The sequence below is a fragment of the Diplotaxodon limnothrissa genome, linkage group LG4, assembly GCF_057381915.1.
Source record: "Diplotaxodon limnothrissa isolate DT_005_m linkage group LG4, D_limnothrissa_male_GT1.1, whole genome shotgun sequence".
Lineage (NCBI taxonomy): Eukaryota > Metazoa > Chordata > Actinopteri > Cichliformes > Cichlidae > Diplotaxodon > Diplotaxodon limnothrissa.
The window spans coordinates 6,467,161-6,485,972 of NC_140599.1; the positions used below are offsets into that span (position 1 = coordinate 6,467,161).

Here is an 18,812-nt window from a genome sequence, read left to right on the forward strand (position 1 = left end):
CTGGGGTGCTCCTCATTTCCAACTGCTGGGCAGCGACATATTCACCATCCTTTGTCAAATATATTACCATATAAAGCACCTTAAGGCAACTGTTGCTTTGATTTGGTGCTATATAAAGAACAAAGAGAGCAAAGCACTCTGTTGTAGAGATACGGTACTATGAGGTCTTTAAGATGAGATGGGGCCTGATTATTCAAGACCTCATATGTGAGTATGAAGAGCAGCTACATACATATATACATATTTGTTTAATATACACACTGACGGCCATATCCTGAACAAAAGTAATGCCATCCAGGGTAAGTATCTGGTTAGACAACTAGTTTCTAAGATTTTTAAGGTCAAGTAAAGTAATGTTAGTTTCATCTGAATTTTTGCTCTGTGCAGAGGACACACCAAACACCTTCTACATCTGTACTGTTCCAGTCCCCCCCCCCCCTACTCCCAGAGCATGCTTCGGCATCTGTATGTTGTGCAACATTCTTCTTTGTTGAACTCTCACTATTTAATTCTTGCCTCTGCCTTCACTTGCTTTCTCTGATTTCTAAAGTCCTATTACAGACTACCATCCAACGTTAGACAGCTATATTTTCCCCTGATGCAACTTTGAAGTCTTCTGTCTCTTTCAGATTGCACCTTCTGCAGAAGATGTAATCTAGCGGTCCCCAACCTTTTTTGCGCCACGGACCGGTTTATGCCCGGTGTTGTGCAAAATCTGTTAGCATCCATACTTCTGCATTTCTCTCCTTAACACCCTACCTACTCTTTCACAGTCTTCTCCATTGTCTTTTTTTTTTTTTAATAAATAGACCAGTTTTTATATAGCTTTTCTGCTCTATCTGAACTTCACACAAATTGTACATTCACCAACCTGCATCTATCTAACATTCAACATTAATGGGGTTAGTATCTTGGTATGCAGACTGGAGGAGACTGGGATCAAACCACCAACCTTCCGGTTAGTAGGCGACCTGCTCTCCTACCTGAGCTACAGACACCCCACACAGACCGCTCTTATCATCAATCTGTTCCCCCATAGATCAATCAATCTATCTATGAAACTGTATATAGTAATGTATATAGTAATAGTGTTTTTACAGCTTAGTAAAAACTTAGCAAAAACCTTTTGTAGACCCCTTGTAAGTAATCACCCCTCCTGCAGCCACCTGTGTTAGGAATCACATGAGATAAAAGGAGCACACTTGTGTAAAGTCTAAGAGTTCCAGTCTCTGTGTATAGACACTATAGATACTCATATATTTGTATTGTAAATATGTGTATTTGTCTGTATTCTGAGTATATTTTTCAATCTGTAAAACACATCTGCGTAAATAGTTTGAAGACTTCACTATCTTTTTTTTTTGTGACTGCTGCCTTTAGGGGTCGCCAGATCCTATATGCAAAAGTGCTTTCGGTTCTGGAAAAACGCACCTTCATTTTGTGTTGTCAGCAGCTGAGGTGGCAAAAGCACAGACTTTCTTTACTTACCTAGATGTACAGATAGCTGCAGTACTTCAACAATAAAAAGCTGAAGTACTGCAGCAACGTTTTTATTTAAGTAAAAGGGAAAAAGTACAGGCTTTCAAATGTACTTAGATTAAGAAAGTAAAAGGTAGCTCCTTAATGGATAATTCTACTAACAGCTTTTGTGCAAAGGTAGCTGAACCTTGGGATATGTTAATATGATAATAAAATAATATTAGTACATGATAATACAAAAATTGTTCAAATTTAAAGTCTAATTCTAATGAATTTACTTAGCTTGAAGTGTGTTGTCTAGGACACATGCAGTGAAAAATATTTTATATATATATATATTTATCTTCCCCTGATTTGTAGAGGGTGACTTTACCTCCACACATAAACAGTAAAATAAGATCAGTCAGGCGTTGAAGTGGAATTCAGCAGGTTGGGAAACCCGAAGGTCAGTGTAGTGGTTCAGCATGGAGAAAAGAATCACAACTTACAATAATTTCTAATGTGAGCTTCAGTGGGTTTTCTTAGTGTACACGTTATGATCAACTGACCTGCTGCTCTTTGTGGATTTACACAGCTAAACTTAACAAGATGTCTGCAGTTTCACTAGCTTTGATGGTTCATGTCCATCCTCTGCACTGAAAGTCTTTATACTATACAGTATGCGGTTGGTATAAAGCTGGAATTCAGTGATTGAGTCTGAATTCATCATTGTAAATGAAAATTTATTTCTGCATTTAATATAACCTAAATCTTACCATGAGCACCAAAGCCACTGTGCACAAGTCCAACACAGAACTTTACTGTGAATTCACCACAGTACTCCAAACTAACCTGTTTATCCTGAACAAAACTACCCAGACCACGCCCACACAAACGAAGTCCTTTAGAGTGCTTATTAATATTCATTATGTTAGACACTTTTGAACGCAAATAAATGCGGCATCCACGGGGATGAACTAATTGAAAGTAAAAATAAAAGTACAAGAATATATAATGGCTAAGCAGACCATCTGAAACCAGGACAAATATAGTTTTATTATCTCTCTTGCAGACAGAGAAAACAACATTCATATGTAAAAATAATAATTAGTTTCTCTTTGGCCATATTTCTCTCCACTAACAAAACATGTAATGTCTTTTAAAATCTTTAATTATCATCACAACAGTAGAATAGACAATATTCTTTGTAACTCTGGCCACAGGATCCTGTGCACTTTTTTATTTATTTATTTTTATCTTTTTTAAGCTCCCATTGGTTCTAAAATTCATTCACATGTGCAGACTTTCCTTAAATTAGATTTCCTGCATCTGTACCACAGTGCCTTCTTAGTGTCATAAAACATAACTGCATTTGCTTTTGGGCTTCAAAGAAGCATTATGGAAATCATGAGTGTAACGAGTCAATTGAAACTCAATACAACAAACTTTTAGTATTACCTTCTGTATTCTTGTAGTGTTGTAATAGAAATTAATTTGGCTTTGTAATATTGTTGACACAGTCAAACACACACACACACACACACACACACACACACAATGTGAAAGGGGGGGGGGGGGGGGGAGCATAACTCTTCAAAGAAACCCAGAAGCCACGATCAGTTCGGTGGGACTGAGAACAATGTTGTTCCACCAATCTCTTGCACTTCTTTTGATAATTCAGGTACTGGATAGCTGCCTGCATATTACTTATGATAATAAAATAAGAAGTGTCATTTGGCTTGCTAAATGGCACCTCCACATATGGGCTATGTTTACTCCCAAATGAATTAAATACTTGTCACACACAATAGAAAAAAAATGTCACAAAAAACACACCTAAGGCAGCCTATTGGCCATCACTTCAGTAACATCCATCCCTTCAGTTTGGCCCTGTAAAATAGCTTTGGGACTGGAAACATTCTTTTTGGAAAATCAGATTTGTTTTCAGTCATTTCAGTATAGACCATTTGATCTGCTCCTTGGCTGACTGCAAAACCTGCAAAAGTAAAAAAATGAAAGAAAATTATATAATAACAAAACATGAATGACAACTGCTTTATAAACAAACAGAAAATGCAACCTTTGTGTAGTATGCACATATATCATTTAATGTGTTTATTCTAACTTCTGATATGTATTTGGTTTAGGCATCAGAAATAGTTCGTTTTAGGAAAAGATTGGGTTTAGACTATAGTAACTTAGTTATAACACTGCTCGTTCTGTTGCTCTCATATATGTGTTACAGAAGTTTTTGAAACCTTAGCACAGTCCAGTATTACCCTTTACATTACAATATAATGTCAAAAAGTATCTTACCGTAGAATACAAGTCTGTTTAGTAAAGGTAGAGTGGTTCTAATGCTTTACATAACTGAGAACTCCTGCACAGTAAAGCATGGTGCTACAGTACGACTGTTTAAACACTAGAGGGCAGGCTGAGCTTATGCTCACAACCATGTGAAGTCATGCCACCATGTTAAAGCGCAACAAAATCGTAATACAAAACACATCTTTGTTCTACTGCCACTAAATAAATACAGTGGGTTAATGTTTTCAAAATCTACATGTTTCAACAGCTTGTTCTTGTATGTTCTTTACTGGTTTATCTTTTAACTGTTTTTCAGTCCTTAGAAGAGGTTAAATTACAGCAGTGAGAAATCGGCCAGCAGGTGGCGCACTAAGCTCAAATTTAAAGGCCCTTGATTCAGTATGGCATTTAAAGGCAGCCTAATGTGCAGCGTGTCTATTGTGATGATCATGTAAAAACGTTAGATGCACGTTAGAGTCAAGATATACCGCAAGTTGTGTTTAGTCAATAGCATTGCATTGGTCAAGATCTACAAGCTGTCAAATTTCTATCATCATGTACAGGCAGCATAATTAGAAACTAATGGAAATGAGATGAGAATGTCAACCAAGGTATGAACGTTCATAGCTTATAATCTTTTCAAAAACTCTTTTAATTTGAGTAAATGGGGAAAACACACGAGTGGACATGATCTCTGAGTTTAGTATTCAGCTCTCCTCCATCTGTCCATCAATCAAGATAAATAATAAATGTGCATGCCAAATATTCTCGGCCAAAAAACTAACCGCAAGTTGCTCTCCGATGCATCAATCGGCGCATGAATGAATGTCAGATATAAAGCACTTTAGCAGAAAAAGCATTAAAATGCTTGTATGAATGGGTGAATGAGGCAAGTTGTAGAAAAGCACTATATAAGAACCAGTCCATTTACCATGTGACTAAAACTTTGGAAATATGTGAGGTCAGGCATTGTCTGTTATAGCTCAAAACATAATTGTAATTGCTCAGTAAGCAATTGATACGTCAACTAGAGAATCTCCTCTTCTGCCACTAATGGTTATCCTCCTTTTCTTCATTGTGGTGTGTCAGTTATAGAGCATTAGCTTTTTTGGGGGTGACATTATTAAATGCCTTTATGTCCTTCCAGTGCCTCTAAAACAGCTCCGACCCACTGAAGGATTGACTTTACAATTAAAACTGCCTTGAAAAGACTGTTGTTGCAAATTGGTGCTATATAAATAAAACTGAACTGAATTGAACTGCATTTGTGTATGCATGTGATGCCTTCATGTTTGTGTGTGTAGCTTTGGCAATGATATTCACAGAGTCTGTTTGCTTGTGTATTACCTGAGCCACGCTTTGTTCAGTTAATGGGTTCTCATCCGCCTGTAATCAAAATGACATGAAAAAAAGTCAAATACTTAACACACACACACACACACACACACACACACACACACACACACACACACACACACACACACACACACACACAGTGCATTAGATCTGTGGAACAAAGAATAGCACACTATAACCCAGTGACATTCAAACAGTGCTAGTTAACAGTTCAACCAGTCACAATTCATAGTGGAGCTTGTAGCCATGCTTGTGGTGTAGCTTCAGGGCAAGCACCGTCTGGTATGCAATCATTCACTTTAATTATCTGATTGACACAGTTCCCAGAGAATAACTCTTTTCACTTGGATGACGTCTTCAGTGTTACTCTAGCGCCACCAGCAGGTCATAGTTATCAAGTATAGAAAAATAACATGTTAGTCCACATGCTCTCCCACCATGCATTTACCTTTTCTGTTTTGCCCATTCCTCCTTCCTCCCTTCACTGAGTCTTACTCCTTCTCATCCATTCATTCTTACTCTCTCACTCACTCACTCTTTCTCTCTCTCCACGTCACTATCTTTCACATTGGCCTTCTTCCTCTCTCACCCTCGGTCTGTCTGTCTGTCTACAGCAGCTGGCTCCTGTCTGTTTGTGCCTCTAGGTTACCGGTGATGTAATCAAAGAGGACGAAGCCATAGGCTGGCTCTGACATTAGCTGACACCAATCAGAAGAAGAGAGAGAGGGAGAAGGACAGGAAGAAAAGTAAAACAGGGAAGAGAAGGCAAGAAGCAAGTCAAAAAAGCTAAAGGGAGCTACAGCAAATCTTGATGTAGCCGTTCTAATCAGACCAAACACCTGCATTGATTTGTATTTCTACAATCTAACACACTTGTTTTCTGTTTGAATTTCCAATGGTTATACTGATACAATAGGTTTTGGGGAATAACTGACAGAAATCTTACCCTGTAGTTGACTTTCTGTAGGACCTGCTGTGGATCACTCTCCAGAATCACCCTGGCAACAGGAAAAACAACCAATAAGGGTAGAGTTCTGTATAAGCAGGACTGGGATTGCTTATGGGATCATGGCATTTTACATACTAAACATTTTTTTATTTTAATAATAGAAATACCTATCATCATTTTGCCTATAAATATCAGGCAAAATGATCAAAAGGAACTCATATTGACTATTCTAGTTGGATAAACTTTTCTTTCTCTCACCCCCCATCAATGATTTCATCCACAACAAGAAACACTCCTTCCATGTTTTCCAATAAACACCTCCGCTCCACATTTTTCCTGCAGGATAAATAAAAAAATTACACGCGTCATTAGACGAGTTACTTAGGATCTCATATGATCATCATCATTTTAAGTTAAAGTTTTTATTCCTCTAACTTAAGTAACTTAAAGTATTCACATTTCTGGCTTTTTAAAAACCCATTATTGCTTTATTTTTATTTTTTGCCCTCACAATAGCTCAATCTCTCCTTAGTCTCAGTTACTCACACACTGCATTACTATTGCATTGGTTCCCATAGCAACCATACCCATCATTGTTTGACTAATGTTGCAATAAACAGTGAGGGACTCTGATATGAGCTTTAACAGGTTAAAATGAAAAAGGAGTACTATTTGTCATTTAGTTTAATTTATTTATTAAATATAATTATTTATATTTCACATTATTTATTATAACACTTTGATGCTACTGAGGCTACATGGAGGACAAAAGCTCTAATTCATTTGCATGAAGAAAAGTCTGAAAAAGAAGATTGTGAATTTCTCTATTTGGGCTCTGATTACCTCTGTATTGTTCTAAACATCATTACAAAATATCAATGAAACCACTCACTTATGCAGTTTTTGTTTTTTCTTGAAAACAAAAAACTTTTTTTTGAAGACGGTACCTGAGGATGTGACTGGTGGAGTCAAACAGGCAGTTAAGTACTGACATCAGCATGAGCTACCAAGAAAAAGAAAAGTCAGTATATGAGATACAAAGATATAAATCAATGCAAATTGATGTTAAAGCAGAATCAATTAGATTTCATGGCCTAAATAAGCTAAATACTGCACATTCAACATATACCAGCTTAGCAAAGTATATAGGTCAGAGGTGTCGAACTCCAGGCCTCGAGGGCCGGTGTCCTGCAGGTTTTAGATCTCAATCTGGGTCAACACACCTGAATCAAATGATTAGTTCATTATCAGGCTTCTGGAGAACTTCAAGACATGTTGAGGAGGTCATTTAGCCATTTAACCTGCAGGATACCGGCCCTCGAGCCCTGGATTTCGACACCTGTGATATCGGTGAATATGCTGCTCATGAGAAGTGTTCTTTTATTAATCATTATAGGTTTAAAACTTTCCAACCAAGCTGTAACCCAAAATAATCTCCACACAACTGCAACATATAGAACAATCCCTGAAAATAGCTTAAAAAAATCCATAAATCCCACAGGCTGTACAAATGAAAGAGACTGTAGCTAACTGAACCTTTATGGTAAATGTTACTGCCCTGAAGCACCTCAATTTGAAGAGCAATTACTAGACTAATTAAGTAGATTTCATGGAGTATCTTATTTTTCCTTGAAAATAATCTTTAGCATTTTACAATAGAAATCATTATTATGTGAAGGTATCGCCAAGTTTTCAATTGTAGTGTATAAACACACAACTTTTTCCAGGTTTTTTTCCGTCTTTACTTTTTTTTTTTGCATTGCACCAAAGAGTATTTATAGAAACACATAAATATTATATTTATGTATTTCTATAATACATAATACAATAAAATATATTGTATTTTGTCTACAATATATTGTAGACAAAATACAATATATTTTATAGTCTTATTTTATATTATATAGTAATATTAATATAATATAATATTAATATAATATAATATATAATATAATATATAATATAATATTAATATATATGTAATATTATAATATGTATAATATAATATAATATTTTATAGTCTTCTAGAAATTTGGACAATTGACTTCATTTGATTAACTTTAAGGAGTATTTTACTTCTAACACTGAATTATTAAAGTTCAAATAACCCCCAACAACGTTCTAACAGAGCAAAGAAAACCCCAGCACTGTCTTTGTTTCTTATATTCCTAAAATGTTCATTCTTACTTTGGCTCAGTGTCCAGTGGACATGCTGACCTATTCAAGGTTTTTTGTTTTTTGCTTTCTTTGCCTGTTTGTCTTAATGTCAGTGAAACATTAATCTGACTCTGAGAATGCTGCATAAGAAATGCAACCTTTCTGTGACACCAGAGCAGGCAACTGAATTTAGAAACAACAAGTAATTACCTTTAAACTGTCTTGTGTGCCTACAGCTGAGAATTCCATAAAAAAATATTGATATGAGCCTAACTCTTGTTAAGAGGTTACTACTGTAACTTATGTGATTTGTGTGAAAAATAATATTGGATGAATTTGTTGTTTAAGAGCTGAGAAGAAACAAGAAACCGTCTGGTGACATGGAACACATGCCATTCTGCCTTCAGAATACAAAGCAGAATAAAATTTAAAAAAATAAATAAAAAAATAAAAGCACGCTTATGTGAGTAAACATTTGAACAAAAATGACTGAGCTCCTTTTAAAACATATGCAGATAAACTTGACGTAACATATTCACAATGAATTTTAATTTTATTACTGCAGATGTACTTTATTGGCAGACAAAATTTAATTCACCTCATTTTCCTGAGCACTTCCCACAACGTAGAAGAAAAGATCTATACTGCTCTTGTACACGATGGTCATGCCTTCCAGAAAAGCTATTTCATCTAGATAGAGAATGAGACGTGACAGGGTTAGCATAAGCATGACTTTATTAATTTGCTTCTATATAGAAGTGTAAAATAAAGTTTATTCAGTGACACAACTGCCAAATATATAGTGACAGGCAAGCAAAGGGGTGAGAGGGAAAGAAGGCAGAGACGAGTGACAGAAAAGCAATTAGACAGAAACTTGATATAAAGAGAGGAAGGAGATGAGTCGGAGAAACAAATGATACAAATGAATGTTGGGAAGGAGTGGAACTGATAGATAAAACATAAAAGGGGAGAAGAAAGACAAAGCAGAAGTGGAGAAAATAAGGAATGAAGATTAGGACAAAAGGAGAGATAATGGCAACGTGTTAAAGAGGCCAGGGGTAGAGACTCAGGTATCAGTTGGGTGAAACTTGGAATCCTACAAAAAAGCTTATGGGTAGGTCAGGTTTTTCATCCAAATGAATGAAAACCCAAAAGTTTTACAAGGGTAATACCAACTACAGCGTTCTGCCACAAATAATGGTCTAGCATGGTTTGGCGGGTGGAAACCAGGTCAATGTAAAAAGTGATTTAGGTTACAAGTGACAAGAGAGTGTGTAACAGTCTGGACACTGGAGACGTCTGTGAACATTCAGCACAATACAAAGGGAGGGAGCGACGGGTGGGGGTGGGGGCGCATGCATCACACACCAGAACAGATCTACATAAAACAGAAGAGAGTGGAACTTACTGTCTGCTTTGTGTGTCTTGTTAAAAACATTCCTTTCAAAGGTTTTCTGCTCCTTCATGGAGGGGTAAAGCTCTGGGTCATAGTACTAAAACAGGAACTTTTATGAGTGACTCAGTTTACTTACATAGTGCGTTGCTAATAAATTCTAAACTTGATAGTTAAACTTTACCAGTTAGTATTTACTGTTACAAACAATGAAATCAACTCAATCAAATGCACCCCTAACCCACACAAACATATCAGCGGCATCCTTTGCACTCACTGTTAGTTACTTTAATCAAGTTGAAGCTGAGAAATCTTTTCTCAGGTTTATCTACTTCGGCCATAGCCACTTATTATTTCTGACTGTAGGTAGACGACTCAGCTGGTGATAATCAGGGCAGTCGTTATTTGTGAATCAGTCACTGAAAACTCAGATTTTGTTTTGTTTGGAAATTTCCAAGCTAGTTGGTAAGCTAACTGACTGGTTTCATATTTACTCTACAGACATCGCTTGTCCTATTTTCTGTCTTCGCTTTTCATTCACCCCCCCCCCCCCCCCACACACACACACACACACACACACACACACACACACACACAGCAGGTGACTGTCTCTCACTGATCCTGGTCCTGATTGAGGTGCTTTGAAGAAAGGACGTTCTTCTACCCTACTCTCACTAAGTGCTGCTCTTAATCATCAGAGGTCTCTTTCTAATATTGTACAGCAATAATTATTTGGAACAGTTCTGAAATAAACATTGCAGATGTATAAGACAACAATAAGGCTGATCAAGGCACATCTTAACAAATATATTAATGTGTTCCTCAAAATACTGTTTACATTTTCTACAAGAAAAAAGTACAAAAAATTCAGATACAGGGCTTTGAAGTAAATTTAAATTACCCTCAGTAGTAAATGGTTATTGTTTATTGTGCAATGTAAATTTCATGTTTAAGTCATATAAAACTTATGTCCCATATTGTGACTTATTCATGAAAGTACTCCCTTTCATATTTTTGTCATACAAAACAAAGTTTATATTAAAGCGCTTCCATTTTTTCCCTTGTGTAAAGACCACATTGAACTCACCTTTGACAAAAGTCTGTTTCCATCATTGTCGAGAATAAAAACTGCTTTAACTGTGTAGAGGGACGGTTCCTGCAGCGATAAACAGAAAGAACATTGAAAATATTTTAGCTTCGCTGAGTCATCTTGGGGAAACATCTTGAACATAATAGCATAGCTTCAGTCACATCTGTTCCTCTCATACCTGGATAACACTTAAAAGAGCATTGCAGCAGCAGCCTCTTTTAAATACTCTCTCATCTACTTACACACACTGAAGCTGCCCAATCCAACCAGTTTCTACAATTTATGCTGCAGTTTATTCAGTGTTTTAATCTTTGTTGTTTATCCTGGTTTGTTTTACAGTTTTCCAGTTCTGGGAATTATCACATATTTCTACTTAATACATTTTCCATTCTCCTGCATCCACATCTAGACAGCTATCTGTCCATCCCTGCGATGATTTTTCAGACCCGGGACAAAGTTCTGTTATGCACTGACTAGCACAGATTCACAGTCAGAGTGTATCACAGAACTTAGACCAGACACTTAGCTCATCCAAAGTCCAGTATTCCAGGCTCACATAACCAGAGTCCTAAAGCTGTAGATGGCTCAGTCTATCCTTCATTTGATCAAACGTGTTTCTTGTTATGTTGATGCTGACTGAACTTTAAGTGATGAGTAAACATACACGGACATACTCCAACATACTGTAGTTATAGCATATAGCATTTGTAGGTAAACACTACATAACCAATGACAAGTACTGCAAGTCTTTTACTTTAATTTGTCATGTAACGAGGTCATTCTTAATACTATTTTTTACTCCTTTCTTTTCCTTTCTCCATACACCCTGGAAGCAGGTGAAGATGCAGCAGAAATACCTACTCTTAACAACATTCTGATTAGCAAAGTGCACGTGAGGTGTATGCTGACAACTGACTGAAGGAAAGCTAGCAGCTAGCTCAAGTCACAAGGCAAGGCCATAAAAATAAAGACTATTATTTGCTACCAAGTGCAGAAGGAGTTCTCAATATTTTTCCAGGAAACCAGAAACTCTAAAGTATAAAAAGAATATCTTTGATCATGGAGTGTAGGTTATGTCAACCTATAGCCCAATACATATTATATTAAAAAATGTTACATCAAATAGTTTTCATTGGGTCTTCAGAACATGTTTTAGCCGGTAAAGATGCCACTGAATTATGAATTAGTTACTAGGAGACAAATGTACCACTGTCCAATTAAACAAATATGAGTTTCAGGCATGAGAACAGATCCTATATGCTTATGTCTCTGTTCTTAGCTAGTTTGCTAATGGCTACAAGCACGAGTACATTCAGCAGTCACCTAGTTAGTAAGTTTTATTAAGTGCTGAAGGGTCCAGGTGCAATATGTCAGCCATTATTAAGTATTGTGCAGTCTATGTTTAGATAAACAGCAAACTTAAACTCATTAACAGATATCAAGCTGAAGAATCATATTTTGGAAAGAGATTTGAATACTGAAACTTCTGGTGCAATCTGCCTCTGACCCTGTCTTTCATATCCACATTGCATAACATTATGATCACTGACTGGTGATATGAATAACACTGATTAACTCTTCATCATGGCCTCTGTTCCACCAGAGAGTCTGGCAAGGGCCAAATTGTGGTGGCTAGATGACTGTCAGAGCATCTCCAATACTGCAGCTCTTTCTTGGATGTTCCCAGTGTATAGTTTTCAATATGTATCAAAAGTAGGGATGGGTATCGAAAACCGGTTCTTGTTGAGAACCGGTTCCCACTGTTTCAATTCCTTGGAATTGTTTGCCATTTTTGCAAACGATTCCCTTATCGATTCCAGTCGCCCCGAATGACGTCACCACGTTGCGGAGCGTCATTTACCTGGCAGGAAACGGCGCCTAAGCGGCTTAAACGCTCAAAAGTTTGGTTATACTTTATGAGAACGGATGACAACAGGGCAACTTGCAATACTTGCAAAGTAGATATTTCATTTGAGGGAGGAAACACTGCGAATATGCAAAAGCATTTGCTCACAAAACACGCGATGACCTTAAATGAATGTCGTGATTTTAATTCCGCTCCGGACTCGTGAATCTCAACCCAGCAGCAGCGGTAACGTTTGCACGTCTTCTCCCGTTAATGCGGCAGGTAAATAATCAACTAACAGTGCATATTATGTTAGCGCGATCCGCCTTATTACAAAACCTGCTATTACTGTGCATTTAGTGACCATGATGAGACAGAGTCTGGCTGGCTCAGATGCTGGCAGTTCTCGCTGCAGTCTACCGGTAGCGTCTCCTTTCAGGCCAGGATAGACGAATGTGACTAAGTTTGAGCAGTGACTAAGTTTGTGGTAAAAGGCTTGCACCCATTTGCCACAGCAGATGCCCCGATTTTCGGTAAGTGAATGTATTTAATTGTAGGCAGGGACATTACTGGATATTCTTGTGTAATTGCTACAGAATAATTTATGTTATACTTTGTTATTCCTACAGAAGAATATTTATTTTATTATTTTACAGTTTTTTTTCCCCGGGGACCCTGTGACACCCCATTGAAGAGCCATAGGCTGGATCTCTTAAGATCTCACTGTTGGGTTTGTAAGGCCATGCTACTCCTAAATTTCTATCTTGTTCAAAGGGAAGATATAAAACAAAGTTCTAAGCTAATTGACTTTAGTGTTCTCCTTTTTTTAAAAAGAATCAATAAGAGAATTGATAAAGAATCGAATCGTTAAACAGAATCGAAAATGGAATCGGAATCGTGAAAATCTTATCAATACCCATCCCTAATCAAAAGTGGTCCAAGGAAGGAACAGTGGTGAACCAACGTCATGGGTGGCCAAGGCTCATTGATGCACATGGGGAATGAAGGCTGGTCTGTGTGGTCGGATTCAAGAGACAAGCTGTTGTAGCTCAAACTGCTGAAAAATGTAATGCAGATTCCGATAGAAAGGTTTCAGAATACACAGTTGGAGCATCATGGCCGCAGAACACTCAGGATGCCATGCTGACCCCTATTCACCGTGGAATGTGGCAACAATTGGAATGTGAATATCAGAATTGGACCTTTGAGCGATGGATGAAGGTAGCTTGGTCTGCCAAATCTTTGAATTTTTTTCACATCAAGTGGATGGCATGTATGTCACTTACCTGAAGAACACCTGGAACCAAGATGCACTATGGGAAGAAGACAAGCTGGCAAAGGCAGTGTGATGCTTTGTTCAATGTTCTATTGGGTTCTGCCATTCATGTGGATGTTACTTTGACAAATACTGTCTCCCTAAGTATCCGGTCTTTAAGTGATGACGTATCAACCCTGCTTCTGGGTCCAAACTACTCTGCGTTTATTAAGGCTGTTGTGTTTTTAACATGTTTTAATGTTTTGTATCTTGTTCTATTTAATCTGAACAAGCCCCTAAAAAAAGGCAGTGATCACTGTCAGCCTCTGTTTTTATTACCACTATACATTTTAAAGCTCAGTTTTTAAAACCTTATGATGTAACTACAGCCCAGCCCATGCAACAGTAAATTAATGACTAACCTCGTATTGTGGATGGGTTATCTCAGTTCTCCTGACTGAAGTTTGGTCCATTTACAGCATCTTGCCATGCGATTGCATGGTAGGAACACAATTTGCAAAATAAAGGATATTTTTAGCTGATGCTGTAATAAAGGAAATGCTAAATGTGGCTCATTTTAAAGTCAAACATTGATTTTAATAAAAAAAATGAACTGTACTTTATCAATGACCTCTTTGCTGTTTGGTACGGAGCCCCTCTGATGACATGGTCCAAAATATAAATAAATTGTGGCCACAAAATACTACTTCGTGCCCTTGAAATAGTATAACGTGCCCACGAAATACTTATTTGTGGCCACAAAATACTATTTCGAGGGCACGAAATAGGTATAACGCACGCACGAAATGCTAATTTGTGGGCACGAATTGAGTATAACGTGGCAATGAATTATGCGTTTGTGGCAACAAAATAGATAACGTGCGCACATCATATTGATACAATTCCTGGACAGCTGTGTAGAGACATAAGCATAAGAGTAGGCTAAACCTATACACCATGGACAGAGACAGTATGATTGAGTTTTATTTTAGGCTGGGAATGAGCTACAAATGCATTTTGAAAATCCTGGCATTGCAAGGAACCATTATTACGGAGAGACATTTAAACAGGATATTAAGATAAGATAACCTTTATTAGTCCCACACGTGGGAAATTTGTTTTGTCACAGCAGGAAGTGGACAGTGCAAAAGTTATATAGCAATTATTATTATTGAGAGCCCAGTTGCTTTACAGACGTAAGTACGACCTGGACGCCGGGATAGATTTTATTGCCAACCAACTGCAAGGGCCTGGGAAGGATCACGGTTATCGGTCAAGTGTTTTGTGCCCACAAATTAGCATTTCGTGCGCACGTTATACCCATTTTGTGCCCACGAAATAGTATTTTGTGGCCACAATTTATTTATTTTTTGGACCATGTCATCAGAGGGGCTCCGTAGTTTGGTGATCTATTATGTTTCTTTTTTGCTGAAGGGTTGTCGGATGTTCAATACTGATTATAAATTTTACCCCTGTGGCTGATACTTTTATTGTCCTCTTAATTTAATTGTTCTGGTACACTGTTATAATGTTAAACTTTTGAAAATATTTTGTGGCTCATCTACACCTTTTGGACTACAATGTCAGTCTCAAATCTCTGAGATCAGTTTTGAGCTGCAAAACTTGCGCTTTGTGTGGAAGCACAGTTAGCATGAACAAATAAACGGGGTTTAGTGATTTATCATTGTAATAGATTAGTCTCCTCTTGCTAACCACCTTGGCCAACATGTTGAGAAGATAACATGCGTTATTAATAACTCCTTTAGTACATTGACAAGCAAAGCTCTAATGATGATGGCGATGGAGAAGCAACAGCAGCTCTCACCATGTCTGGGCCAGTAAATTGGGCTAGCTAACCAAGTACAGACTTAGCTGGTTTAGCATCTATGTGAAATGAATTTGTTGGCTGAATATTTCACTTGACCTTTTTTTTAATTAATATTTTTAATCCCCTGTGTAGATATTGAGAGTTAACCATGTTCCCCAGTGTTTTAAATGTGCAACTTATAGTGGGGGTTTTTTTCTGAAGGATCAGTTGTTTTAAATGACTCCACTTAATAACAGTGATCCAAAAGAAAAGAACCAGAAAAGGCCAGATTAAAAACAGATCATGTAAATGTAACTTTAATTTCACAGACATGCAATAGTAAATAGGGGGTGTAACCCTATTATTAAGATGCAAATGCATGAGAAAGGAGCAAGACACATACAAGCAAGAAGGGGCAGAGATGAAACCAGGGAGGCAGGAAAAAGAAAGAATGAGTCTGAGAAAGACGCATAATCAAAAATCTCAACGGAAGTGAAAGAGCAAGATGGTGAGAAGAAGTAAGAGAAAAGTAAAAGAATTACTCAGATAATTTACATTAGCTAGACGTAAATCAAATTATACAGCTGGCATTGTAAGAATCATACGCTGACGATGCAGTTCTGAGTATTATCAGAATAATGTACTTATATTACTTTATTTAGGATGTCAATTTAGAATTGTAGTTACAGTTACATTTATCCAAAAGTATTTGGATAAATATCCATCAGTGCATGGATGGGGATGCAGTAGGCCAACATCTATACCAGTAACATTTGGGCAGTAACCAGTGGCATCTGTAGTATTTTAAAGAGTTGCATTTTTACATGACCTACCTTATACACGAGATACATGTTTTTATATTTGACTTTTGCTATTACTTTTCCATTGCTCACTTTTAGTTGTAAATCAGCCAGTTAATTGTAGAAGATTCTTACTTTAAACATCAATATCAATATAAACCACGATCTCTGAACATTTAGCCAGTGGAAAATGGTTGTAACACAACTAAAAATAGTACACTGATATCAATAAACACATTATCCCTGCTTTCTGTCCTATATATGAATGTATTCCTCTTATAAACATGTAAGCAGCAATTTGGTGCTGTGGCTGTTCCAGCCAATTTAGAGCTGAAAGAAAGGAATGGAAAATGTGAATCTTTCACTTAGATTAAGTTACTTTGTTGTAGTACACATGGTGATTACTTGAGTAGCAAAGCCACAATGTAAAAATACTCAACACTCACAGACTACTTACACAGAAACTACTGACTAGAAAAGTGTAAATAGATAAGTATATTGAAAGTAACAGCCCTTATATTATATGATATTCATTCATTATCAAGTAGATTTCTCCTGTTATAGATATTCGAGTTGGGGCTGTTGGGACAATAAAGGATTTTGTATGTAAAAAATGCCAAAGTTCTACAGTAACATGCAGTAAAATGCAAAGTTTCTTTAAAATACTTTAGTAAAATTACATAAGAAAGCTACTTTTTGCCTTTGTTGCATATTGTTCAACAATATATAACAAAGCAAAACATTGTGTAGGAGTATCACTAGTTTTGTATGCAAAATGATGCAATTTACGGTCCTTTATAAGGAAAACGATGATAAGCAGGCTAAGATCATACTTTTAAGAGCCGAGAAAGAGTAAACCAAGAAGAAAGAATTAGGACAGATAGAGGTATTCTGGAGAAGCACGGATGAGAGAGAAAGAGAAACTTACACTCACACACGCAGAGAGAGAGAGGGCGAGAGGGAGTGAATAAATGGTGCGCAGGGCAAAAGAGGAGCGAGCGAGCGAGAGAGAGAACAGTGGACGTGGCACCTGCTCTGGTCTACACGTCAGTCCACATATGCTCAACACACGCAGGCATTTAAATACGCAGACCGGCTTTAACCATACCGCTTGTTCCATTAAACACTACAGTGTCCGCTTTACACGCGTGATCCGTGCAGGAACCGAAGCTTTGCTTGATTACCGTGTAGCGCCATCCTGTTGCGCTCCACGCTGGACTCTGTGTGGATAAGTGTGTAACAGCTGTGGGTCAGCCGCTCCACGGTAATGGAATTTACTTCACAACGTAAGAAGTTGTCGCGCTGTCAGCACCATCAGCAATAATATTTGTACATATGACATACACATAGAAAGAAAAAGTGTGACTTTAGCTTCGTGACAAACAGTTACCAGGCCTGCGTGTCCACAGTCAGCTCCAGTCCGAGTCCACTAGCATTAACTTAAAAATAAAAGCTGTTTCTGCTTTATGGACAATCTGCACCCAAGCCCCCCTCCCAGCCTCCCTCCCGCCTGTCTACCACCCCCCTTCTTGCCGAACACCTTAACTGCTATAGTGCAACAAATGTCCCGCACACTGCTAACCAAAATATATAAACCGCCGAGCACATTAATATCCCATCCACCTGGAAATGAAAGCACACTGGTTCCCGTTCTAGTTGGTGAAACGGCGGAGAGGCTCACCGGAGACGTGGAATCCATTGCTGCTGCTGCTGCCGTCGCTCCGCTCGCTCGGTGTGTTGACGTGGACAGCTCTGAGCTGTCACGCCGAGATCAGCGCTTTTATTTTTTTTCTTTCTCTTCTTTACGGAGCCGCCCGGGCGCGCTCACGCGCTCGCAGCAGCCAACCGGATAGAACCATAGGAGTGAAGCGCGATCCCGACGCTTCGCCCTCCTCCCACTTCTTGTCTGTCTGAGCCTTTCACGATAAAAGTCGAGATGCTCTTAAGGAGTCTACTCTGGATAAGAGCAGTTCATGTGCCACATGTAGCAGGCGGCAGTCAAACACACCACCCCGCACATGCTAGTTCGATCCACATCTACAGTAAAATCATTCCTTGATCCAGTTATTTACTGCAATACTTTTCCTAATCCTAGTGTGGTGATGTCACGAATATTCCACGGGGGGGGGATTGGTGGAAAGTATTTTTAGATCTTAACAAGTTAGATGTGGAAACTGTTCTTTGTGCATTTCTGCTATGATGTAGAAATATAATGACAGCTGACTGGTGAATTTGGAAAAGCAAACATTGTATTTTTACAGTGTAAGAAAATCACAGTCAAGGCTTTACATGTTCCGCTCTCCCTGTAAAATGAGAAAGATCACAAATAAAAACACTGTAAACCTTTTATAGAGGTAATTGGTTATTCTTTTGTGTTCTATTAGAAAAACGTAT

At 37.8% G+C, this 18,812-nt stretch overlaps 1 protein-coding gene across 2 annotated transcripts; it reads right to left on the reverse strand.

Moving 5' to 3' along the window:
• Window positions 1-2,500: 2,500 nt before the first annotated feature.
• Window positions 2,501-18,172, reverse strand: copz2 (COPI coat complex subunit zeta 2). 2 transcript variants are annotated; one of them, XR_014906135.1, is made up of 10 exons: window positions 18,100-18,172; window positions 10,708-10,776; window positions 9,636-9,720; window positions 8,826-8,917; window positions 7,018-7,073; window positions 6,329-6,406; window positions 6,068-6,119; window positions 5,711-5,819; window positions 5,113-5,151; window positions 3,431-3,454 (listed from the first exon to the last, which is right to left on the reverse strand). XR_014906135.1 is itself a non-coding variant. In XM_085351330.1 (9 exons), exons 1-9 carry the CDS (start codon window positions 18,115-18,117, stop codon window positions 3,407-3,409), a joined length of 537 nt encoding a protein of 178 aa, XP_085207456.1. In that variant the 5' UTR covers window positions 18,118-18,172; the 3' UTR covers window positions 2,501-3,406. The 2 variants fall into 2 exon arrangements, 1 of the variants encoding a protein (XP_085207456.1); XM_085351330.1 differs by lacking the exon at window positions 5,711-5,819 and having other exon boundaries at window positions 2,501-3,454.
• Between the last annotated feature and the right edge of the window lie 640 nt (window positions 18,173-18,812).

Bases quoted from the DNA above. Each gene is read 5' to 3' on its own strand.
- copz2 (XM_085351330.1), bottom strand. The intron at 7,074-8,825 runs GTGAATTAAATT...TTTTCTTGGTAG, and splicing joins GAAGTGCTCAGGAAAATGAG to CTCATGCTGATGTCAGTACT. The intron at 5,152-6,067 runs GTAAGATTTCTG...TTTTGATTACAG, and splicing joins TACAGAAAGTCAACTACAGG to GCGGATGAGAACCCATTAAC.